This window comes from Balaenoptera borealis, assembly GCF_965194805.1.
Source record: "Balaenoptera borealis genome assembly, chromosome: 11".
NCBI classification, from domain to species: Eukaryota; Metazoa; Chordata; class Mammalia; order Artiodactyla; family Balaenopteridae; genus Balaenoptera; species Balaenoptera borealis.
In genome coordinates, this window is record NC_138868.1 from 840,984 (window position 1) to 865,383 (window position 24,400).

At 56.8% G+C, this 24,400-nt stretch overlaps 1 protein-coding gene and 1 long non-coding RNA gene across 2 annotated transcripts in view; both read left to right on the top strand.

The window, feature by feature from the left end:
* Positions 1-6,620, top strand: part of MUC5AC (mucin 5AC, oligomeric mucus/gel-forming) — a gene marked incomplete at its 3' end in the record, with an annotated part of 30,690 nt that extends 24,070 nt beyond the window's left edge. The window contains exons 32-48 of the mRNA XM_082342194.1: positions 86-294; positions 811-985; positions 1,361-1,611; positions 1,719-1,902; positions 2,329-2,536; positions 3,003-3,181; positions 3,535-3,622; positions 3,732-3,835; positions 4,017-4,048; positions 4,413-4,584; positions 4,938-5,039; positions 5,197-5,234; positions 5,621-5,743; positions 5,824-5,922; positions 6,241-6,360; positions 6,493-6,552; positions 6,615-6,620. Coding sequence (XP_082198320.1) covers positions 86-294; positions 811-985; positions 1,361-1,611; positions 1,719-1,902; positions 2,329-2,536; positions 3,003-3,181; positions 3,535-3,622; positions 3,732-3,835; positions 4,017-4,048; positions 4,413-4,584; positions 4,938-5,039; positions 5,197-5,234; positions 5,621-5,743; positions 5,824-5,922; positions 6,241-6,360; positions 6,493-6,552; positions 6,615-6,620 — 2,150 coding nt within the window. The remainder of the gene's footprint in view (positions 1-85; positions 295-810; positions 986-1,360; positions 1,612-1,718; positions 1,903-2,328; positions 2,537-3,002; positions 3,182-3,534; positions 3,623-3,731; positions 3,836-4,016; positions 4,049-4,412; positions 4,585-4,937; positions 5,040-5,196; positions 5,235-5,620; positions 5,744-5,823; positions 5,923-6,240; positions 6,361-6,492; positions 6,553-6,614) is intronic.
* Positions 6,621-6,657: 37 nt separating this feature from the next.
* LOC309605685 lies at positions 6,658-7,854 on the top strand. The gene is made up of 2 exons (XR_014231501.1): positions 6,658-6,766; positions 7,143-7,854. It is a non-coding gene; the product is annotated as an uncharacterized lncRNA (long non-coding RNA).
* The last annotated feature ends 16,546 nt before the right edge of the window (positions 7,855-24,400 follow it).

Consider the following 24,400-nt stretch of genomic DNA (forward strand, 5'->3'; position numbering starts at 1 on the left):
CCAGATGGACCACCGGCCTGGTTAGAGTCGCTCCCGGCGATCGCTTCTTGGCTCTGCTAGTGCCCTCCTGTTCCTTTTCTTGCAGGATCCATCATTTACCAACAGACGGACCTCTCCGGGCACTGCTATTATGCCGTTTGCAGCCTGGACTGCCACGTGGTCAGGCGGACCGACCACACCTGTCCCACCAGCACGCCACCTCCCGCCCCGGCCACCTCCACGCCAGCGTCCTCCCCTTCTGCCTCTGTGCCCGTTCCTCAGCGAGGATGCCCAAATGCAGTCCCCCCAAGAATGGTACCCTCACCTTTCCTGCCCTTCTCGGGGGCTCGGGGGGGCCAGGGCAGGGACCCTCAGCATCATTCAAAGTAGGCTGTGGCATCAAGTGTGCATGAAGGTTGGTGACTCCTTGGCTGATGTAGGCTGACCATGGCAAGTGGCCATTTCTGGTCCTCCAGAACTTCTGGAAGGGGGTGCCAGGAGCGTGGGGCCCGAGGTTGAGACTCTGTTGCCTATAAAGGGGGCTAGAGCAGGTGACTGATGCTCTGGACAGGGTCAAACAGCCAAGGAGTGGAAACAGTGGGTGGGGAACAGGGTGGAAACGGGCAGAGGGGGAAGGGGGCAACCTTCAACACCCAGAACCCCTCTTAGTCAGCAGGGCGCTCGGCGGGGGCTGGGGGAGGAGAGGCCTGGTGTGAGTGTTGGTCCCAATCCCGGTGGCTCTTCTCTCCCCGGAGACGCAGGCGAGCTCTGAGCCCCGAGGGGTGGGCGCCGGGTCAGGGCAAGGCCCTGCAGCAGTCTTTGCTTCCGCAGAAAGGTGAAACCTGGGCCATGCCCAACTGCTCTGAGGCCACTTGTGAGGGCAACGGGGCCATCACTGTGAGGTCGCGCCAGTGTCCAAAGGTGCAGGAGCTCACCTGCGCCAATGGCTACCCCGCTGTGACGGTGGCCAACCAGGAGGACTGCTGCCCACACTACACGTGCCAGTGTGAGTGGGCGGGGCCGGGGGTGGTGGCCATGGCAGAGAAGGCGGGAGGGAATTGGTGGGACCCAGGAAGGACTTCCTAAGATCAGGGCAGCGGTGGTGGCGCCCAGCCTCCTCCCCAGGTGCCCGGCGGAACCCTGCCCGAGCCCAGAGCAGCCGGGCCACACAGGCGCGAGGAGGCGTCCGGAGTCTGGTCCCACCTCTTGGCCGCTTCGGGCACCTACTGGACAGAGTTCTGTGGGCTGTTGGCGTGTGGGTCCCGACAACAGGGCAGTCACCTGCTCCCCTTGGTGCGGGACACACTTGCCCCTGGGGGAGCCCCTGGGCGGCGGGAGGAGGCCCATAGTGCGGCCCGTAAGGCGGCTCCTCCACCCGCAGGCGTGTGTAGCGGCTGGGGCGACCCCCACTACATCACTTTTGATGGCACATACTACATGCTTCTGGATAACTGCACGTACGTGCTGGTGCAGCAGATCGTGCCCGTGTTCGGACACTTCCGGGTGCTGATCGACAACTACTTCTGTGATGTTGAGGATAAGCTGTCCTGCCCACAGTCCATCATCGTCGAGTACCAGCAGGACCGCGTCGTGCTGACCCGCAAGCCCGTCCGAGGGGTGATGACCAATGAGGTGGGGACGCCCGCCGGGCAGGCCCCGTTTGTGCCGGGGGGGCTGGGGGCGCCAGGCACTGGCTGATCGCCACCCGGTTCTCTTTCCCTCGCTGGGTCACCGTCTAGATCATCTTCAACGGTGAGGTGGTCAGACCCGGCTTCCAGAAAGACGGCATCATCGTCTCCCAAATCGGCATCAAGATGTACGTGGCCATCCCCGCCCTCGGTGTCCAGGTCATGTTCAGCGGCCTCATCTTCTCCGTGGAGGTGCCTTTCAGCAAGTTCAGCAACAACACGGAAGGGCAGTGCGGTGAGCGCCCGGCCTCAGCCCCGCTCTGGCCCTCCGGACTCTGGGCCCTTTCTCCGGCTGGGAGTGTCTGGTGTGAGAAGGTCGGCCTCGGGGGTGTCCCTCCAGGAACTGCATTCCTGGCTGGGGGTGAGGCCGCCCGTGTAGCGCCGAGCCTTCAGGTGATTCTGCTTTCCAGCTGCACCAAGAATGTGCGGCCACACGGCCCAGGGGCCTGGCCCTGTGGCCCATACCTGAGGCCTCTTTGGGAACTGCCCCAGGGTCTGGCTTCTTGGAGGCAGAGGAAAGCACAGGGAGGTCAGGGGACAGGTCCCACAGCAACCCATCGAGTGCTGCGCGGAGACGCTGGGGCCCGGCCCCCAGCGCCCCAAGGGAGGGTGAGGGTGCCTCCGCTTTCCCGGCTGCCTGACCGCTGCTTCCACGCCCCAGGCACCTGTACCAACGACCAGAAGGACGAGTGCCGCCTGCCCGGGGGGGCGGTGGTATCTTCTTGCTCCGACATGTCCGGCCACTGGAATGTGACATACCCCGGCCAGCCATCCTGCCACAGGCCTCCCCTGACGCCCACCACAGTTGAGCCCAAGATATCGCCCACCTCGTGCCCACCTTCGCCAATCTGCCTGCTAATTCTGAGCGAGTGAGATTCCCTGACAGGGCTGGGGTGTGGGGGGTGTCGAGTAGCCCTGCTAATCCCATGCTGCCTGGGAGATGGGAAGAAGTGGGCGGGCCTGCAGGGGGCTCCGAGGGAGAGTGGGTCACAGCTGCTGGAACGCCAGGCGCAGAGCCCAGCGGGGCTCGTGGCGGGTCGGCCTCTGAGGCTCTGAGGCAGCTCATGGTGGCTCCGGGCATAAGTCCTCAGCCAGCGGCAGCACCCGGGTGTGCAGGGCACGGGGGGAGCCCAGCGGAGAATTTGCAGAAACAAAAGCTGCGCTGCACCCAGACACCGTCCCCGCCGCACACAGATGGCCCCAGAGGCTGGGGTCCCTCGGCGCACAGGTCGGCCCGGTGACGCCTCCCCCTCGGGCCCCTTCGTTAGGGAAAGCCTACAGCCTGGCAACCCCACCGTGGAGCTGCCCCATGACCCGTGTGTCTCTGTGCTGCAGGGTCTTCAAGCCGTGTCACTCGGTGATCCCCCCGTGGCCATACTACCAAGGCTGCATCTTCGACCAGTGCCACATGCCCAGGGGGGACGTGGTGTGCTCCAGCCTGGAGCTGTACGCCGCCCTGTGTGCTTCGCTCAGTGTGTGCATCGACTGGCGGGGCCTGACCAACCACACGTGCTGTGAGTGCCCACCCCCGCCCCAGAGTGCCCCGTCCCGCTGGGCGGTGGCGATCAGCGTGTTCGAGGGGACAGACACACTGGGCAATCCATGGGTGGGCTTGGGTGGTCAGGGTGGGCTTCCGGGAGGAGGAGGGCTGAACCCAGGATGGAGTGCATTTGTTTCCTGGAGGGACAAGGGGGGCATTCAGGTCAGAGCACCGGGGCCCAGGGTGCAGGGGTCCAGGGCTCGGACAGGCTGGGCGGTGCAGGGCACACAGCAGGTGCCTGGGCCAAGAGCTCCAGCCAGCGGGGCCCCGGCCAGGGCTCGCTGCTCGTGCCCTCCGGCCTCAGGTGTGGCCTCACCCTTCGCACAGCTTTCACCTGCCCTGCTGACAAGGTGTACCGGCCCTGCGGCCCATCCAATCCTTCCTACTGTTACATGAACGACAGTGCCAACACCCTGTAAGCACCTGCCCTCTCCCTCTGGGACACCCCCACCCTGCCCCGTGTCCCCAGGCCGCCTCTCCCCACCCTGGAGGTCACGGCCCCGCTCCCCCTCCGCTCCCCACAGGGCCCTCCCGGAAGCCATTCCCATCACGGAAGGCTGCTTCTGCCCGGAGGACATGATGCTGTTCAGCTCGGGCACGGAGGTCTGCGTGCCAGCCAACTGCAGCAGTACGTCCCTGGGGCTGGGCTTGGGGCCTCCACGCACTGCGCCCTCGGGGTCCGCACGCCTCGGCCAGACCCCAGGGCTTTCCACCACAGCCCAGGTTTCCCCAGCCCCCGACACCGGGGCTGCCCGTGATGGGCTGGGGGCCGTGGAGGCCCAGAGATGACGTCCTCTCTTTCCCTCCAGGTTGCCTGGGGCCCCACGGGGAGCCAGTGGAGGTAAGTGTGGCCCCCTCGGGGGACTCGGAGGAGGGGAAGGGAGGGGCCGGGGTTTCCTGAGCAAAGACTCAGGAGGCTTCGTTGCACGGCCCCGGAGGAGGGTGGGTGCTGGCCCCAAGGCTGGCCACGTCCCACCCTCCCGCCCTGCTCCCACACAGTGAAGGTGGGGACGGTGGGGAGGGAGGCCGGTCACCCACACAACCCCCTCCCACCCCGCCTCCTGGCCCCCATGAGCCCCCCAGAGCCCCAGCAGCCCTCAGCCCCACCCACACCTTTGAAGACCCCTTGCGGGCCCTGAGCCACGGGTGCCACGGGACAGGCAGGTGACCAATGGCCCGGGGGCCCCATGTCCTCCCCCTGCCAGCCTGGCCACACTGTCAGCGTGGGCTGTCAAGAGTGCACCTGCAAGGGCAGCACCCGGACTCTGAGCTGCCAGACTCGGCCCTGCCCCCTGCCCCCCACCTGCCCCGAGCCCGGCTTCGTGCCAGTGCCCGCGGCCCTGCAGACCGGCCAGTGCTGTCCCCAGTACACCTGCGGTGAGCCCCAGGCCGGGTGGGGGGCGCACATGCACAGGCTCAGGGCTGGCCAGCTTTGCCCCTGAAGGGTCCCGAGGTGCTGGCACCCGGGGGCACGCCCCAGGAGGGTGGTGGGCATACCCTCCCTTTATGTGGCTTCAGCTGCTGACCCCCAGCAGGAAGGCTCAAGAGTAAGGGGTACCATGGAGGTCAGGGCCGACCAGAAGCCTCGTCCCCCGTGGCGGTGGGCACCCCCTGGAGAGCCTACCACCTGTCCACTGGGTAGTCAGTACTCCTGGAGACCCCCAGCGAGAGGCGACACTCAGGCTTGGGAGGGAGGCAGGTCCCCTGACGTCCCCTTCCGTCTGCTGCAGTCTGCAACGCCACACACTGCCCCGCGCCCGTGGACTGTCCGGAAGGCTCCCGCTCCGTCCTGACCTACAAGGAAGGGGCTTGCTGCCCGACCCAAAACTGCAGTGAGTGTCCTGGCTCAGCGGCGGCCAGGCTGGGGAGGAGCATGGGCCGTCGCCCGGGGCTGGGATGCTGTAGTGGTGGGCGCGGGCAGCTGCTACTCGGGAGGCTGGCGGGACAAGAGGAGGGCGGGTCCACAGGTCTGCTTTCTCCCCTGAGCAGGCTGGACCGTCTGCAGCATCAACGGCACCTTGTACCAGGTAAGAACCAGCCGAAGGTCAGGCCCCCTGGTGCACAGGGACCGGAGTCCCCCCGGTCCTGCCAGCTTCTCCCCGAGGCTGCGTCCCTGAGGGCCTGGGTGGCCTTTGGAGCAGCAGTGGGTTCTTCTGGGACCACAAACCCTGTCCTGAACTTGAGAAGGCCCCCAGCCTCGCTCTCCCCATGCCGGGTCCTCCAGAGCATGTGACCTCCCTGGAGGAGCAGCCTTGGGGCTCTGTCCCCAAGACCGGGACCCCAACCAGGAGGCACTACTGAGGGTCACCTCAGAGGAGGAGTCTGCCTGGCGGGGGCAGGCCTGGAGGGGACGTCCGGGAGGGCAGGCGCACCAGGCCTGGCTGGGCAGACACTGTCACCTTGACTCCCCCAGCCTGGTGCCATAGTTTCCTCGAACCTGTGCGAAAAGTGTTGGTGTGAGTTGGCCGGTGGCCCCCAGTCGGACACGTTCGTGATCAGCTGTGAGACCCAGATCTGCAGCACCCGTTGCCCCGTGGTGAGTGTCCCCCCTTCTCATTCCCACCCCCACGCAGCGCCCAGTCCGGGCTCAGGCCACACATCCTGCCCCCCTCCCAGGGCTTCGAGTACCAGACACGGAGCGGGCAGTGCTGTGGCGAGTGTGTACAGGTGGCCTGTGTCATGAACACCAGCAGCAGCTCCGCCCACCTCTTCTACGTGAGTAGCGGTCACGGGGCCTTGGGGTGGGTTCCGGGTGGGGCCGGCCACAGGCTCCGGGGGGCCAGCCCCACCCCTGCACGGGGGGGGGGGGCGCCGGGAGCGCACAGCGGCAGCGGGGGTGCTGGGTGGATGGCTTCCTGGTGCACCGGGGCCCCTGGGGAGCCGTCAGTGCCAGGCGGGCGCAGGGCAGAGGCCGCGGGAGCCTCCGGAAGCCCGTGGGCTGGGGGCTGACAGACAGACGGATGCAGCACCCTCCCCTGCTGGAAGGGGGGCCTTGGGGAGGGCCACTCACTTGCTGGCTGGGCCTCCCTGCAGCCCGGCGAGTCCTGGTCAGACCCCAGGAGCCGCTGCGTGACACACGAGTGTGAGAAGCACCAGGATGGGCTCGTGGTGGTGACCACGAAGAAGGCGTGTCCCCCACTCAGCTGTCCTGCGGTGAGTCCTGGGAGCCCGCCGGCCCTGCCCAGGGGGGGTCGACAGTGGCCACGGGAGGATCAGGCCGTGGATGGGAGTGGGCGCCACTGTCTTGCGTCCCTGCCCTCGCTAACGGCCTCTCTGTCCTCATAGGACAAGGCTCGGCTGAGCGAGGACGGCTGCTGCCTCGCCTGCCCCCAGAACAGTGAGTGGGCGTGTCTGCCAGGGGAGCGGGACGCAGGAGGCGGCGTGGGGCGGGGGGGGTGCCCGGCCAGGGCTGACCTCTGCGCCGCCTCCCGTGTCCCTCCCCAGGGTCGACCTGCACCGTGTACCACAAGCTCCAGGTCCTCCGGCAGCCAGGCTGCAGCTCCGTGGAGCCCGTGCGCCTCACCTACTGCCAGGGCAACTGTGGGGACACCAGCTCCGTGTACGTGAGCCCCTGACTCGCCCAGGGCAGACCCGCACCCCCCACCACCCACAGAGGGCTCCTGCAGGGCAGGGCTTGGGGCGGGCAGACAGGGGCAGGATGGGGGGCTGGGGGCCAGCAGCGGGCTGGGCCGGGGTCCAGGGACGGCTCGCGGCCTGTCTGGACTCACACTCTTCTCTTTACTGAGACTCCAGGCTCGGGGTCCCCGTTGGTGACCTGCTGGTCAAGTGGTTGGTGAGAGGCTGCTGAGCCCCTCCCTAGCCTTTGGGGGGCTCAGAAGGAGCCACAGGGCACCTTCAGCTGCCGTGACCGGCACGCGGGAGCCACTGTTAAACGCCACCCGCGAGCCTCTAGCTCAGGCGGCCCCTGCCCACAGGTACTCCCTGGAGGCCCACACTGTGGAGCACAGGTGCAGGTGCTGCCGTGAGCTGCGGGCCTCTCTGCGGAACGTGACCCTGCGCTGTGAGGACGGCTCCAGCCAGGCCTTCAGCTACACGGAGGTGGAGGAGTGCGGCTGCGTGGGCCTGCAGTGCGACTCCCACTGGGGCCTCAGCCGCTCAGGGGAGGTGCAGCTGGAGCAGGGTGCCGAGCGGAGCCAGGAGACGGGGCTCAGGCACTGGAGGAGAGGGGCCCCGGGTCCCCGGCCTTCGCAGTAGACGGGCCGGAGCCCAGCCCTGTCCCTCCAGGACAGGCCCACAAGAACGTTTGTACTTGCTGCAATCTCAGCCTCCAAGGCCAGTGGAACCTGAGCCCCGGCCCAGATGACCCAAGCCTAGGATGCACGGTCCACCCCTCTCGTCCCTCTCCGGGTCCAGCGGCCCCGGGTGTGCAGTGGCCCTGACGGGATTGCAGCTGCCTGCTCTGGACCAGCCCAGGTGGGCAGGGGGTGGGGGAGGCTCCTCTGGCTGTGGGTCCAGCCTGCTGGTCCCTGCCTTCAGCATCACGTAAGGGCCTGATCCACAGCGGTCCCTCAGATGCAGCAATTGACTGCTCGGCCGGCCACTGGGAGGCAGAGCCTCACCCCTGCCTCGGCCCTGGGCCTCAGGAAAGGGCCGTCGGTTTCGGAAATACACTTGGAGAATTTGCAATTCGTGGGCTCCGTGTGATTTTTAAGCTTGTCCATAAAAGCCGGGAGCAGGTCGGAGGGCAGACATGGGCCCGGGGCGGGGCAGGCCAGCTGCCTGGTCTGCTGTGCATTTGGCCGGACAGAGGGCGGGAGTCCCGCGGGTCCACCCAGCTGAGCCGTCAGACTGGGAAGGCTCCATCTTCTCTCTACAAATCTCTGGACTCTCCCATCACACCAAAGTCAAGCTCAGTGTGCAGTGCACCTGTGTCTGTGCACGTGTGTGCACGTGTGTGCGTGTGTCTGTGCGTGTGTGCATGTGTGCAGTGCACGTGTGTGCATGTGTCTGTGCATGTGTGTGCGCACAAGTGTGTGTGCACGCAGGCCCAAGGGAGACCAGTCCCCCAGGAGTGCTGTTGCCCTCCCCTCTGTGACCCCTGCCCCCTGCCCTGGGAACCTCCAAGTTTCGAAAACCCAGCCCCCTCTTCCTTGGAGGCCCCAGGGGAGTCCCCGACACCCCCAGTGACACACTGGCCTCAGGCTGGACCCGGCCCCACAGCAGCACTGGGAGGGTGGGCAAGGGCCGTGCGGATGTCCCGCTCCAGGCATGACAGGGCAGCGGAGGGGGGCAGGGGGCAGGGTCCAGCACAGGAATGCACAGGGTGTCCCGAGCTCCCCAAGCCCGAGTGCCAGGAGGGGGCACCCAGAGCAGACAAGCCCACGGGGCCAGGTGCCAGGCAGCTGACCCCGGCCATTGCTGGGAGGCCAGCCTGGCCTGGACCCTGACGGGGCGGGGGGCTGCCAGGCTGGACAGTGCTGGCCACCAGGGTCGCCCGGGGGCTCACAATCCCGCCGAGCTCCCCACTGCTCCACGCATCTTGGGGCCCCTTTGCTGGGCCAGAGAAGGCCTCGGGGACCTGTGGACACTGGGCAGTGGGCTCGAGTGGCCAGGCGTGGATGCAGGACAGGGGCGGATGCTTCACCACCTGTCTCCACGACAACATGGAGGGGGCGTGGTAGCAGGCGCTCAGTCCTGCTGGAACCTAGGCCCGGGGAGGGCAGCTTGCTGGAGGTCAACTGTGGAAACACAGGAAGCTGGACTCATGTCCTCATGTCCCTGCTGCGGCTCCTGGAATTAGATGCCCACTGCGTCCACCTCACGCTGCCTTGGTCACAAGAACCAGGCCCAGGCTGAGTTGGGTCTGGGGGCCGGTGGGTCCGGGGCTGGTGGCACCGAAAGTCCCACCTCCAGGATCTGGCTGCGGTCCCTGCACCGCCACAAGGTGGCAGCACAGTGGTCCTGGTGCTTCCGGCTGGGCCAGGGGCTCAGGAAGCAGAGTCAGGGGTCTCAGGGGTCCAGGGAGGCGGCTTACGCCCTCTGAGGCTGGGCCACCCCTTGAGGTCTGCAGGACCGCGAGGACCCTGGATGAGGACGAGGACCGCCCTTTACAGTTTACACCCCTCTGGCCGGCATTGCCCACTCCCACCCCTGTCTGCCCTGTCCTGAGCACCAAGTGCCCAGTGCCCTGGTCCAGCCCCCCACGGCCCGCCTGACCCGGCTGTTTGCTCCGGCCAGCCGTGTGGGCAGTGGAGCTGACCCCTCCTGTCAGAGACCAGATAGGGGCCGAGGGGCTCCCGCAGCCGTGACCCCACGACCCCTTGGGCCCAGGAGATGGCCTGAGTGGGAGGTGGACGGACGTGGCAACGAGGTCCGGGCAGGGAAGTCACTGCCACCCCCATGGGACGCCCTCCTTGGGAGCAGGAAGTTCCCGGCCCTCTGGCTCTGGGAGCTGCTGCCCCAGTGACTGGCTGGCCCTGTAGCCGCAGGTGGCACCCTGATCAGCGCCACTGCCCCCTGAGGGGATCGGGTGTCGGAGGGAGCCACCTCTTCCTCTCTGGCTGGGATGGACGCCAGCACAGTGACCAAGCCTCCAACCCCCCGGGAGCGCACAGCCCCTCCCCTGCCTGCAACTGTGACCAAGTGGCAGGAGTAACCAGATAACGGGTCCCTGCTGCCACCCAGACCCGCAGCCCTGGCCAGGTGGCGCCAGAAAGAGCAACAGAGCTGGGTTTGGCCCACTGAGGCGTCCACGGCTCTGCCTGCAGGGCGACTCCTCCAGGCTGTGCTTGGGGCCCCCACCTCCTGGATGCTGGGGGGGGGTGATTTGTCACCACTGGGGTGGGGACACATGGCCAGAAGAGGTCCCAGGCCAGGGCTGGCCTCGGCGGCTCACACCCCACCTCCTTTGGCCCCCGTGGAGTCTGGCCTTGGCAGGGCCACCCCTTCATCTCTGGGTCCTGCCCCAGGCAGATGGGGAAGGGGCGTCCACCCTCTTGCTGGGGGGACCTGATTGGGGGCAGCTTCTGCCCAGATAAAGGGCGCTGGGGGCTCCTGGATATGGGGAAGGAGATGGACAGGGACACAGGACACTGGGGAGCCTGTGACCGTGGTGGGCAGGTCGGGTTGCAGCCCTCTCCTGACCTCTGCCCCCAGCACGCCCACCCCATCCAGGGACACTTGGACTCCCACCCAGCCCGGAGAGGGCTGCTTGGTCTGAGGCCAGAGCTGGGGCGCCAGCGGCCGGCCTGGTCCTGGGCACATGCAGGTCACAGCTCTGACCTATTTGACCTGGGCCCTGGGCAGCGGATTGGCGATTCACAGTCAACCCCGCGGGGACACGTGGGGCCCGGGCCATCACACAGGCATCTCTGTGAGCACGACCCAGACAGCCTTGCGGCCCGGTCTTCAGAGGAAGTCAGCAAACTCACTGCAGAATCTGCATGGACGTCAAAGGTCCTCAGATATCCGGATCAACTGACAAAGAGCAGAGGGTGCTGCCCGCTGGCGCGGGAAGTACCGCGGCGATCTCGGAGCCAGGGCTGTGCCAGGAGCTGTGCCACTTGGCAGCCCGGGACCCAGGGCGAGCCGCGCTCAGGCACCGGGCCATGTGGGGAGCGCACAGCGCGAGCCTGGCGATGGCGGGCAGAATGGACAGATCACTGGGAATGAGGCCACGCGTTAGTGCCACGGGGGAGTAAAGCAGAGAACCCCTTTCTGCTGGTGGGGTCCCGCTCAGTGGCCGGCATGGGAGGGAGGGAGGAAGGGAAGGAGGGAGCCTGGGCATGTCTGGGGGAGGTGCCCCAGCAGGGCCTGGCGGGGTCGGAGATCAGAGCTGTAGGGACACGGATGTGTCCGAGGTGGGCGGGGAGAGGGCGTTGGAGGGCAGCCGGGCCAGGGTCAGCCAGAACCAGGCCTTAGCCCTGAGTGAAGGGGCACTGGGGGACTGGGCAGAGGTTGTAGAGCTCTACCTTGTCCTTCAGACCCCACTGCGGGGTGAGGACAGACACGCAGGCGGAGGGAAGAAGCAGGAGACTAGCTGGGGTCTGAGCTGGGGGGTAGGTCAGTGGTGAAGGTGGCTGTTTGGCGATGGACCGGCCGTGGAGTGTGGGTGAATAGGCAGGAGCCTCCATCGGAGGCCGGGGAAGGATGGGGTGGCTGGGGAAGGGCGCTGGGGTGGGTAGGAGCTTGGTGGGGTCACACTGTGTTTGACCATTAGACGCCCGGTGGAGAGGTCAGGGTGGTAGGTGGACATGTGAGTCGGGGGCCAGGGCTGGAGGCTGCCCTCACTGGGAGGCAAAGATGGGAGAAGCCGGAGCTTCAGCCGTTCAGCTCGGGAGATTGTCAAGGGAGTGAGTGCAGATAGAAAAGAAGGGGAGGGGAGGGGAGGGGAGGGGAGGGAGGCGGGAGGTAGGTCTCTGCTCTGGACTCCAGGAGGCTCAAGACCTCGCAGGTGAGGACCCCGCAGCCCCAGGGAAGCTGTGGGAGATGGTTCTGTGATGGGAAGTGGGGAGGGAGCCCTTCCGTGAGATGTAAAACACCAAATGCTGGCAACAACCCTGGGCTTTGCTGACATAAACTCTGTGGTTCTCCTTCACACCTGGGGTCACTGTCTGCATCTGTGGCTTTCTCACGGCTCATAGAACCCACCTATTGAGAGGCACACAGGGTTTTATTTCTTTACAGAATAGAATAAAAATAAAACATCATCGTGTTACCATCGTAAAGCCCCTGTGTCCTGGCTTCCTGAAGAAAATGTGTTTATGACTGAGGTTCCAAAGAGCATGGTTCCCAGAGCCAAGCAAGGACAGACAGAGGGACGTGGAAGACGCCTAGAGCTGCAAACAAAAACGAAGATGGAAAACCAGCCCAGAACTCAGATGATGGGCACGATTAGGTGTGTTTCTGACAACGGCGGGGGGCTCTGCGCGATCAGCGATCAGCCTGGGACTCAGGACACCCCCTCAACCCAGCATCCATCCCGGGGGGGGCCAGCTGCCGAGTAGGGGGCTGCCCAGGGGGCTGGGCAGGAGGGTCGCCAGGGCAGGTCAGAGCTGACGCAGCTGGATGGGAACCGCCCTCCACCAAGACAAATAGCCTGGGTGCCCCGAGCCCCCGCAGGGCTCAGGGAACTCGGTGCCCTGACTCCCAGATTGACAGGCCCTGAGGGGACCCCAGCACCCTGCCAAGCTCAGGGCCACCCTGTCCTGTGGGTGCCACAGCCCCCCACCCCCATGAAACGAAGGAACAGGTAGGGTGCCCTCCGGGGACAGAGCCTGTGAGCGGGAGCTGCCCACTTCAGGAGACCTTTCTGAGCAAGGTACCCAGCCCACTGGAGGCCGTGAGGGGCAAGAAATCCCCGGGGGCATGAGGTGGCCCCCCTTCCCACCCAGCCTCTCCCGGGGGCCCCTCCCCGCCTTGGGCCCCGGCCCTTCCTGCTTCCACCAGGGAAGCCAGCCCCGGGGGCACACAGCGTCCACAGAGCCAGCGGCCCCATGGCAGCCTGGGTGTCTGGAGACTGTCCCCCAGGTGAGAGGGGTGGCCTGGCCTCGTGGACCCTAGACTCAACCTCGCAGGCCATAAGCTGAGCCCTCGTGTGGAGGGACTTTCCGCCCTGTCTCCAGACCTGTCCTTTCCTGGACCCCCTCCCAGCCCTTAGCCTCCAGCCCCAGGAAGTGGGGCCTGGAGTTCCGTCCCTGGGGTGGGGTCTCTGTTTCCTGCTGGCTGCATCCACGCTCTGTCCTCAGCTGACAGCCGAGCCTCCATGGTTCCACGAGGGGACGGTCCAGTGTGTGTGAAACCAGCAGGGACCCGGTCCTGCTGCTCCGGGCTAAGCCATGCTTGGTGGGGCCCAGGAAACCACCAGGAGCTCCCCCGGGCCCCCGTCTCCTCCCAGGGCCCCTGCAGAAGCCGCCCCTGGGGCGGCGGCCACACCTCCAACCCTAGGCATCAGGGAGACGGCGTCTCTCCAGCCACCGCACCTACGTCTCTGCTCATGTTGCACCCGGGTGTGCATGTCGCTCACACGGTCCCTGGCCAGACCTGCAGACGTGGACACCGGCGCCCTGGGGATGGAGGGCGGGGCTGCTCTGCTGGCAGAAACCCCTCCTGCGGAGGCCAGGCAGCCTCCCGGGGAAGGGGTCTGGGGCAGGGGGCTGTGGGCCGGGCGCTCCGGCACCGCTGCCCCCGGCGGGTCCCACCATCCTGCTGGCCAGCGAGGCCCCTCCCGAGCGGTCCTGAGTTCTGAGGGGCCTGGCAGCAGCTCTGCTGGGCAGATGAGGGGGCAGACATGGCGAGGCGGCTCTAGCGCCTCCTCCCCTGGGCTGGTGCTCCCCCCAGCCCGCCCCTCGAGGCCTTTCCTGGCCACCAGGACCGCTGCTGTTAGCCATCTTCCCCGCCCTCCTGTTACAGTTCAGAGTTCAAACTCACCTGTCGCTGGGGTTACCCCGCTTGCGGCGTCGGCCACCTTCCAGACGTGGGGGGAGGCGGGGTCCCCGACAGGACACGGACAAGATACCCAGACACGAGGGAACCCCTTCAGCCTCCCCAGGAAAACGCAGCAGAGTGAAGTCGGGGCCTCCAGAGGTCAGAGATCAGGCCTGGGCCTGTGACCCCTAGGAGGGCTGGGCCTCCCCCACCCCGGGGCCTGAGCCCAGACGAGGGCGGCGTGGCCCAGGATGGTGGTGTGTCCCCCGGCCGCCCTCTCCGGCCACTGGTCACCGCTGGGGCCTTGAGGCCGGTGGGAGAGGGCAGCAGGCGGGGCTTGGATGTAGATGACCGGCCTGCATAGCCTCAGGACCAGGCGCCCCTCAGCACTGGCTGGGCGTGTGGCCCGGGCTGTGTCGGGCTGCCTTGGGCCCCTCTGCCAGCCTGTGGTGCTGAGTCAACACTGGGGTTCCTGGAGGGAGGAGGGCACGCTGCCCACTGACACCTGGTCACCTCTGCTGGCGACCAGGACACCCCGCCCGCTACTGTTTATTCTCCCTCATGCTGTCTTAATCCTGAGCAAACGTGGGCCCAGGGGCCCAGCCTTCTCCTCTGTCCACATCTGCCTGCCCACGCTGGGCCATGCCTGCCCCCTCGCCCAGGCTCTGCCCCCTTGGGGGGTCCCGGGGCCCTCCCCAAGACCTTGGCCCTGTATGGGGGTGCTGCTTCTCCAGAAGATTCACAACAGGGCTGGGGAAGAGGAGGGGGGAGGGGGTGGAGAGGGAGGGGGGAGAAGGGGACAGGGAGGCACCTCTTGCACCTGCCTGGGGACCTGCCACGTCATGGGGCCCCTGCTCAGGCTGGCTCTGCCCAGAAGATAGGGCGCCTGCCCCTCCTCCGCTCTCCCTTATTTCCTCCCCCTCCCCCTTCCCCCCTTTCCCTTTGGCCCTCCCCCACCTCACCACTGTGTCCCTGCCATGTCTAGGTGCAGTGGTCCCCCAATGGCCTCCCTCTAGTCCATTCCCCAAATCACAGCCAGCATGGAGCTTTCTGGAGAACTTTTGGATACAATTTCCAATTTATGGATAAGTTGCAGAAATAGTATAAAGAGCTCCTGTCTGCCTTTAGCCCAGATTCTCCAGGGTTTGTATTTTGCTCCCTTTGCTGCACTGTTTGCTCTTGGGCTGTGCTGTGCCTGCCCTCCGCTCTCTCTGTGTCTACATATTTTCTCTGTACCACTGGAGTTTAAGAAGCTTGCCCCTTCACCCTAAATAGATGGGGGTGTGTCTCCCAGAAGCAGGGTGGGGTCTGTGAAGATGCAGCACCACCTGCGGTCCTCAGGCCGCTACACCCCTCGCTTGTCCTGCTGGTGTCCATTTCTCCCAGTCTGGGGTCTTACCCCAGACTGCATGTCGTGTGAGTGCAGCCTCCTTGGTCATCTTTAACCTGGAATCTTTCCCCAGCCTTTCTCTGGGCTTCTTGACCATGCCCTTTTTGAGTAGTGTGGGCTGGTTACGTGGTGCAGCACCCCCAAGTCTGGGTCTGTCTGTGGCTTCCTTGTGTCGAGGTTGGAGTACACACTTAGCAGGAGTGAAGCTGTGTCCTTCTCGGTTCCTTATACCTTGAGGCACGTGATGTCGGTTGGATCCACCACTGGGAGTTCACTTTGGCTCAGGGTGGGTCTGTCAGATTTTCCACTGGAAAGTAGCCATTTCCCCCCTTGGAATTAATAAGGGTCTTGTGGGAGAGGCTTGGGACCATGTAAGGGTCCCATTCCCTTTAGTGTTAGCACCCACCTATGCTTTTCTAATCACATCCACTCTTCTTACCTGCATTCTGCAGTAGAAAGAGCTTTCTCTTTTCTCCCATTTATTTATTTTTCATTTATTCATTTATATCCATTTAGCCTCACAAACTTGTATTTTCAGAATGACTCTGTGGTGGGCTGGGAAGATCTAAGACCTCATTTTCCATAGAAACATTGAAAAGGACAAGGAGAAGCTGTCTGGAATAACTGTCTTCAGAGCTCTAGAAGATAGTCAGAGGTTTACAGCAACCAAGCTAATGTTCAATACAGAAAAGGCCATCTTCAGAAAGATAGGAAAGTTTTGTGGCATTTTCACTCATCCTTGCCCATCCCCAGTGCAGTGGCAGTTTTGGTCTTGAGTTGCCAGCCCAGTTCCATTCCCCTCCCCCACCCCAAGCCAGAAGGAGCAGAGAATACCATATTTGAAAATTACTGTGAACATCTGGTGGATTCATGAAGGAATGATGCAAGGCACGCATCTCTGTTTTGCTTAACCTGGAATTAGAGTGGCAAAAGTGGCAGACACTGCTCATAAAAGCTGCGAAGTGACTACAGACCCACAGACTCCTGGGGCAAGAGATTACTGTTGGAGACATATAATGGACCATCTAAGGTCTGGAGGAGTTGAAGTAGGACTCTTTGAGAAATTCGGGCATTCAAAAGCAGCCATGCACATGCAGGAATTTAGAAAGACACACTCATGCCCAGGCAAGATTTCATCTTGGGCTGGTCCCCAGGCTCAGAGCAAGCCTGCCTAAGTGTTGAAGGAGAGAACCAGGTTGTGAAGACTGGGAAAGCTCTTGCTACTCAAGGAAACTCTGCCCAAACACCAGCTGAACACAAGCTAAACCAGCAAAGATTCAGTGATCACACACAACAAGGAATAGTCTTTGTAAAAATTGAGACTTTGGAAAAGTCTCAAAACAAATGGACTGCTACATCCTTCAACAACAAAAAAAAGAAAGAAAAGAAAAAGAATAGCAAACACTGGGAAGGGGGAGAATCTGATTTCCAGAGTTACCTCCCAATTTTCAACAAAAAATCACAAGGCTTACAAAGAACAAGAAAATATGGCCCATCCAAAGGAGCAAAATAAATTTACAGAAATCATCCATAAGGAGGTCGAAACATCAGTCTCACCAGACAAATACTTTAAAACTACTGCCTTAAGTGTGCTCAAAGAGCTAAAGTAAAACATGGACAAAAACCAAAAGAAATCAGGGAAATGATGCATGTACAAAATGAGAATATTAACACAAAGGTAGAAATTAATTTAAAAAGTAGAAATTAATTAAAAAAATAGAAATTCTGGGGCTGAAAAATACAGTGACTGAAATGGAAAATTCACTAGAGGAGCTCAATAGCAGACTTGAGCAAGCAGAAGAAAGACTCAACGAACTTGAAGACAGAACAATTGAAATTATCAAATTTGGGGAGCAGGAAAAAAAGAATGAAGAAAAGTGAATAGAGCCTAAAAGACTTGTCAGGCATCATCAGGTGGGCCAACATATGCATAATGAGAGTCCCTGCAGAGAAGAGAAAGGGGCGAAAATACTATGTGAAGAAATAATGGCTGAAGACTTCTAAGAAGCTCAACAAACTCCAGGTAGGATAAACTCTTAGAGGTCCACAATGACATACATTATAACTAAATTGTTGAAAGTCAAAGAAGAAAATCTCAAAAGTACCAAGAGAAAAGAGAATTCATTCTCAATAAGATTATCAGCTGATTTATCACAGGAAACCTTGGAAGCCATTAAGGCACTGAATGATACATCTGAAGTGCTGAAAGAAAAAACAATCAACCAAGAATTCTTTATCTGGCAAAGCTGCCCTTTGAAAGTAAGAGCAAAATTAAGACATTTCCAGATAAACAAAAACTAAACCTACTCTATAAGAAATGCTAAAAGAAGCCCTTCGGGTTGAAATGAAAAGACACTAGACAGTAAATCAAAGCTCTATAAGAAAATAAAGATATCCAATAAAGCTAAATATGTGAGCAAATATAAAAGCCAGTATTATTGTAATTTTTGTTTGTAACTCTACAGTTTATTTTCTATGATTTAAAAGATAAATTCATGAAAATAATTGCAAATCTATGTTATTAGCACACAAGGCATAAAGATTTAATCTGTTACAACAATAACATTAGGAGGGGAAGGAACTCTATGGGATTAGAGATTTGTATGCATAAACTAAACTGACGTCAATTCAAATTAGATGGTTTTAACTTTAGGGTGTTACATATAATCCCACGATAACCACAAAGAAAATATCTACATAATATATACAAAAGGAAATGAGAAAGGAATCAAAATTTGTCACTACAAAAAATCAACTAAACACAAAAGAAGGCAGTAATGGAGGAAATGAGGAACAAAAGAGCTAGAAGACATACAGAAAACAAATAGCAAAATGGCAGAAGTAAGTCCATCCTTATCAGTAATCACTTTAAATGTAATTCGATTTAAACTTTCCATTCACAAGGCAGAATTGATTAAAAACAACAACAACAATCCAACTATATGCTGTCCACAAGAGATTCACTTTAGAACTAAAGACACAAATAGGTTGAAAGTGAAAGGATGGAAAAAGATATTTCATGCAAATAGTAACCAAAAGAGAGGTGGGGTGGCTACACTAATATCAGACAAAATAGACTTTAAGTTTAAAAAAAAAGTTTATAAGAGACAAAGAAGGATATTATTTATTGATAAAAGAAAAAAAAATCAACAATATATAACAATCATAAAGATATATGCACCAAACAGTATAGTCCCAAAATATATGATGCAAACATTGGCCAACTTGAAAGGAGAGCTAGATAATAAAACTACTAATAATAGTTGGATAATTCAATACCACACTTTCAATAATGTATAGAACAACAAGACAGAAGATCAATAATGGAACAGAGGACTTGAACAAGACTATAAACCAACTATGCCTAACATACATATACAGAACACTCCACCTATCAACTGCAGAATATACATTTTCTCAAGTGCACATGGGATATTCTCCAGAATAAACTAATTGTTATGCGCTAAAACAAGCTTTAGTAAATGTTAGAAGATTAATATCATATAAAGTATCTTTTCTAACCATAAAGGAATGAAGCTACAAATCAATAATGGAAGGAAAATTGTAAAATTCACAAATACATGGAACGTAAACAACACACTCTTAAACAACTAATAGGTCAAAGAAGAAATGAGAAAATCCTTAGAGATGAATGAAAACAAAAACACAACATACCAAAACAGGAGATTCAGCAAAGGCAGTGCTAAGAAGAAAATTTATAGCTGTAAAACCTACATTAAAAAAGAAAAAAGATCTCAAACCAATAACTTAACTTTACACCTTAAAGAACTAGAAAAAGAAGAGAAAACTAAACTCAAATCTAGCAGAAGGAAGGAAAAAATAAAGGTTAGAGCAGAGATACATAAAATAGAGAATAGAAAAACAACAAAGAGAGCCAACAAAACCAAAAGGTGGTTCTTTGACAAGATCAACAAAATTGACAAACATTTAACTAAATGGACTAAGAAAAAAAAGAAAGGAGAATCAAATTTTAAAACCAGAAATGAAACAGGCATTACTGTCAATTTTACAGAAATAAATGTGATTAAAGGTTTGCAACAACATGGATGGACTTGGAGGGTATTATACTAAGTGAAATAAGTCAGACAGAGACGGACAAATACTGTATGATATCACTTACATGTGGAATCCAAAAAATACAACAAACTAGTGAATACAACAACAACAACAACAGACTCATAGTTGTAGAGAAAACACTGTGGTTACCAGTGGGGAGTAGGAAGGGGGGAGGGCAACATAGGGGTAGGGGATTAAGAGGTACAAACTATTATGTATAAAACAAATAAGCTATGAGGATATATTGTACAACATGGGGAATATGGCCAATATTTTATAATAACTATAAATGAAGCATAACCTTTAAAAATTGTAAATCACTATTTGTACACCTGTAAATTGTATAATATTGTGTATCAACCGTATTTAAATAAAAAATTAAAATAATAAAATGAAATAAAATATAGTACCATGTATGGTTGCTCAAAACGGTTGGAAAAAAAAGGCTTCAGGATCTTTTGTATCACAATATTATTATTGCTGGCATTAGTTTATATTGTTCTATGAATATGAAGGTATAATCTAATGAGGGCAATATAGTATATTAAAAACTAAAATCACAAATGCTTAGAATCACAAAGAAATAAATATAATACAAATAATACTTAAAAATATGATTAAAGGGAATAGTATGAACAATTGCATGCCAACAAATTTGATAACCTAGAAGAAATGGACAAATGCCTAGAAACACAGTCTAACAAAACTTACTCATGAAGAAATAGACAAACTGAATAGACCTTTAACTAGGAAGGAGATCAAATCAGTAATCAAAAACCTCCCAACAAAAAAAAACTGTTTGGTCCAAATAAAAAAAACTACATACCAATATCCCTTATGAATAGTTATGCAAAAATCCTCAACAAAATAGTAGCAAACAAATTCAGAAATATATTAAAAGGTTTCTACACCATGATCAAGTGAGTTTTATTCCAGGAATGCAAGGATGTTCAACATACAAAAATCAACCAATCACCACATTAATAGATTGAAAAGGGAAAAAACCCACATCTCAATTAATGCAGAAAAAGAATTTGCCAAATTTCAATACCTTTTCATGATTAGGAACTCAACAAACTAAGACTAGAAGGACATTATCTCAATATAATAAAGGCCATACGTGAAAAACCCACAGCTAATGTCATACTTAATGGTGAAAGATAAAAGCTTTTCCTTTAAAATCAGGAACAAGACAATGATGCATACGTTCATCACAGTATTAGAAGTTCTAGCCAAAGCAACAAGGCAAGAAAAAGAAATAAAAGGCACCCAGATTGGAAAATAAACTATCCCTGGTCACAAATGACATAATCTTATATGTAGAAATTTCTGAAAATTCTACCAAAAACGATTCAAGCTTGCTATGGTGTGTTTCCCTCCAAAATCCATATGTTGATATTCGAACCCTCAAAGGTGACGGTATTAGGAGGTGGGGCATTTGGGAGGTGCTTAAGTCATGAGAGTGGAGCTCTCATGAATGGGATTAGTGCCTTATAAAAGCAGTTCCAGAGAGATCACTAGCCTCTGCTGACTTTGCAAGAAGTGGGTAGTCTGAAACCAGGAAGAGGGCTTTCACCAGAACCCGATCATGCTGGCTGAATTCCAGTCTCCAGAACTATGAGAAATAAATTTCTGTTGTCCATAAGCAACCTAGTCTGTGGCATTTTGTTATAGCAGCCCAAATGGACTAAGACAGAGCTAATAAATGAATTCAGCAAGTTGCTATACACTAGCGAGGAACAACCCAAAGAGGAAATTAAGAAAATAATTCCATTCACAGTAACATCAAAAATAATAAAATACTTAGAATTAAAGTTAAGCAAGGAGGCAAAAGGCTTGTACAATGAAAATTACAAAACATTGGGACTTCCCTCATGGCGCAGTGGTTAAGAATCCTCCTGCTGATGCAGGCGACACAGGTTCGAGCCCTGGTCTGGGAAGATTCCACATGCCATGGAGCAATTAAGCCCGTGAGCCACAACTACTGAGCCTGCACTCTAGAACCCGAGAGCCACAACTACTGAAACCCATGCGCCTAGAGCCTGTGCTCCACAGCAAGAGAAACCACTGCAATGAGAAGCCTGCACACTGCAATGAAGAGTAGCCCCCACTCACTGCAACTAGAGAATGCCCATGCGCAGCAACAAAGACCCAATGCAGCCAAAAATAAATAAATTAAATAAATAAATTTATTTAAAAAATTACAAAACATTGCTGAAGGAAATTAAAGAATACATAAATAAGTAGAAAGATATCTCCTATCCATGGATTTGAAGACTTAATTCTGATAAGATAACAATATTACCTAAAGAGATATACAGATTTTATGTAATCCTTATCAAAATCCCAATGGTGTTTTTGCAGAAATAGAAAAATCCATACAGAAATTCATGTGGAATCTCAAGGGAATAGTCAAATTACTCTTGAAAAAGAAGAACAAATTTGGAAGACTCATTCTTCCTGATTTCAAAACTTATTACAAAGCTGCAGTACTCAAAACACTGTGGTACTGCCATAAAGACAGACATGTAGACCAATGGAATAGAACAGATAGTGCAGAAATAAGCCCTGGCACACACAGTCAGTTGGTTTTTGACAAGTGTGCTAAGACCATTCAATAGGGGAAAGGAGCCTTTTCAACAAATGGTGCTGGGAAAACTTGATATCCACAAGCAAAAGAGTGAAGTTGGACTCTTATCTGACACCATATATGAAAATTAGCTCAAAATAGATCAAAGACCTAAATGTAAGAGCTAAAACTATGAAACTCTTAGAAGAAAATTAGGGAAAAATCCTTGTGATGTTGTATTTGGCAATGATTTTTGGATATGACCCTAAAAGCACAGGCAACAAAAGAAAATTGATAAATAGGACTCCATCAAAACTAAAACCTTTCTGCATCAAAGGACATTATGAAGAGAGTGAGAAGACAAACACAGAATGGAGAAAATATCTGTAAATCATATATCTGATTAGGGATTAATATTCAGGATATTAAGAACCCCTAAAACTCAACAACAAAAAAAACAAACAACCCAACTCAAAAATGAACAAAGGACTTGAATAGACATTTTTCCAAAGAAGATATGCAAATAGCTAATTAGCATGGGAACAGATGCTCAACATCAATAGCCATTAGAGAAATGCAAATCAAGACCATGGTGAGATACCACTTCATACCTGTTAGGATGGCTATTATTAAAAAAGAGGGGATATAAGAAGTACTGGTAAGGATGTGGAAAAATTGGAAACTTTGTGCACTGTTGCTGGGAATGTAAGATGCTTCTGTTGTTTGGTGATTCCTCAAAAAGTTAAACATAGACTTATGACATGATCTAGTGATTCTACTCCTAGGTGTGTACCCAAAGGAATTGAAAGCAGGGACTCAGATATTTACACCGTCATGTTGATAGCAGCCTTATTCACAATAGCCAAAAGGTGAAAACAACCCAAATGTCCATCAAAGGATGAATGGATAAACAAAACATAGTATATTCATACAATGGAGTATTATTCAGCCTAAAAAAAAGAAATTCTGACACAGGCTACCATGTGGATGAACCTTTGGGGTTCATCAGAATTTGCTAGAGGCAGAAAGGAAGGAGGGAAGGAGGGTGAGAGGGAGGGAGAGAGGAAACGGGCAAGGAAAGGGATTGTGTGAAGACCAGGAATAAGAAGAAGACGCTGGGTGGGGGTGGGGAGGTCTTGGTCTTCACACAGGGCAGGGGCTTCCTGGGGGAGGGTCTCCACATTCTTGCAGCCCTGGGGCAGGGTTAGGAGAGGGGGCACAGCCTTTCTCACCATGGCGGCCGCTCTGGGGACGAGGATGCCCAGGTGGGGCCTGATCCCCCCTCCCCCATACTCCCCGGGTATAGACCAGGGCGGGGGGCACTCCATCTGCCAAGTGGAGGTTTCCACTCCCCGCAGAGACAGCAGGTGCAGAAGGCCTGCATCCCCAGACGGCCAGGGGCCGGGCTCTGAGCAGGCCTAGAGCCAGCCAGGCCTTTGATGCCCCCAGGGCCATACCTCATACTCCTGAACCCTCCATGGTGTCCAGTGTGGAGCTGGGCAAACAACCAGCACTCAATAAATGCCTGAGGCTTGATGCACCCCAGTGCCCATGGCCCTGACTCCGCACTGCTGTGGTGAGAGGCCGGTGGGCAGGGAGGGGCGAGCTGAGAAGGGCGCCCAGCGCTCCGTGATGACCCCTCCAGGGGCTTCCGACAGGGCCAAGGGATTGGCCGGGGAGCCCAGCTCCGGGCTCTGTGTGTGGGGGGGGTCTTTTCTGGGGGGTGGGATCACGTCCGCCTGCGGGTTCTGCAGGCTGAGGGCGGGACAGGGTGCGCCCCAGGGGGGGCAGGTCCCTGGCACGTCCCTGCGGCCTCCCCGAGCCCCAGGAGGCCTGGCCCGGGCCCTCCTTCCCAGCAGCCTTGTGCTTCGCTTCCTTCTTCTTCTGTCCTCGGCTCTCTCAACTGTGAAGGGGTAAACTCGCTAAGCAAACAGGCTGGGCTTGGCGGTCCACATCCGGGATGTCTCAATCCTGCGACCCTGGCGGCCCCCACGGCCAGCCCTGCCCGAGGATGGTGCTCCGGGGGGGAAAGGGCAGCGTCGGGCCACGGCACAGCCGTCCTCCCCCTCAGTCTTTCGGCGCACTGACTGAGTGCCTACTGTGTGCCAGCTGTGAACAGATGGGCCAGGCCCCTGCCAGCTGTGTGCCAGCTGTGTGCCAGCTGTGAACAGATGGGCCAGGCCCCTGCCACATGGAGTGCTCCTCCCGGGGTGCTGGTGGGGGGGCCAGACGATAACCTTGAAGCTTGAAGAGATAACGTCCTCGAGGGCCGAGGCGCCCAGGCTGCTCACACGTGGTGCTGGGGGGTGCGGAGCGAGGGGCCGACCTTCATGGGGACTGGGGCTGGCGGGGCCCCTCTGATGGCTGTGTGGTGCTGGCCACCCAGGGCGGGCGGAGGGACGTGCCAGCCTCGAAGGTGCCCAGCTCGGCTCTGGACCAGGGGCACAGATTGAGAGCTGAGCCTTCGGGGAGCGGGGAGAAGGCAGGCACGGGGGCTCAGGCTGGGGGGCCAGATTCCCTGCTTCCTTCCTTCCTTCAGGTGGATTCAGGGGTCCAGGCTGTGTGCACTCCCCACCCACATGAGGGACCAGGTGCCACGGCCTCGAGCACCGGCTGTTGGCCTGGAGCAAGGGCAGGAAGGCCAGGCACAGCCACAGCCTGAGAGCACGGGAGGGCGGTGGGGGGGGGGGGGGTAGGGGGGTGGAGGGAGGGGTTCCAGCGCACCCTCCAGGCCTGTTCTGCAAGGGGCCCCACCCAGCCCTCCCCCAGAG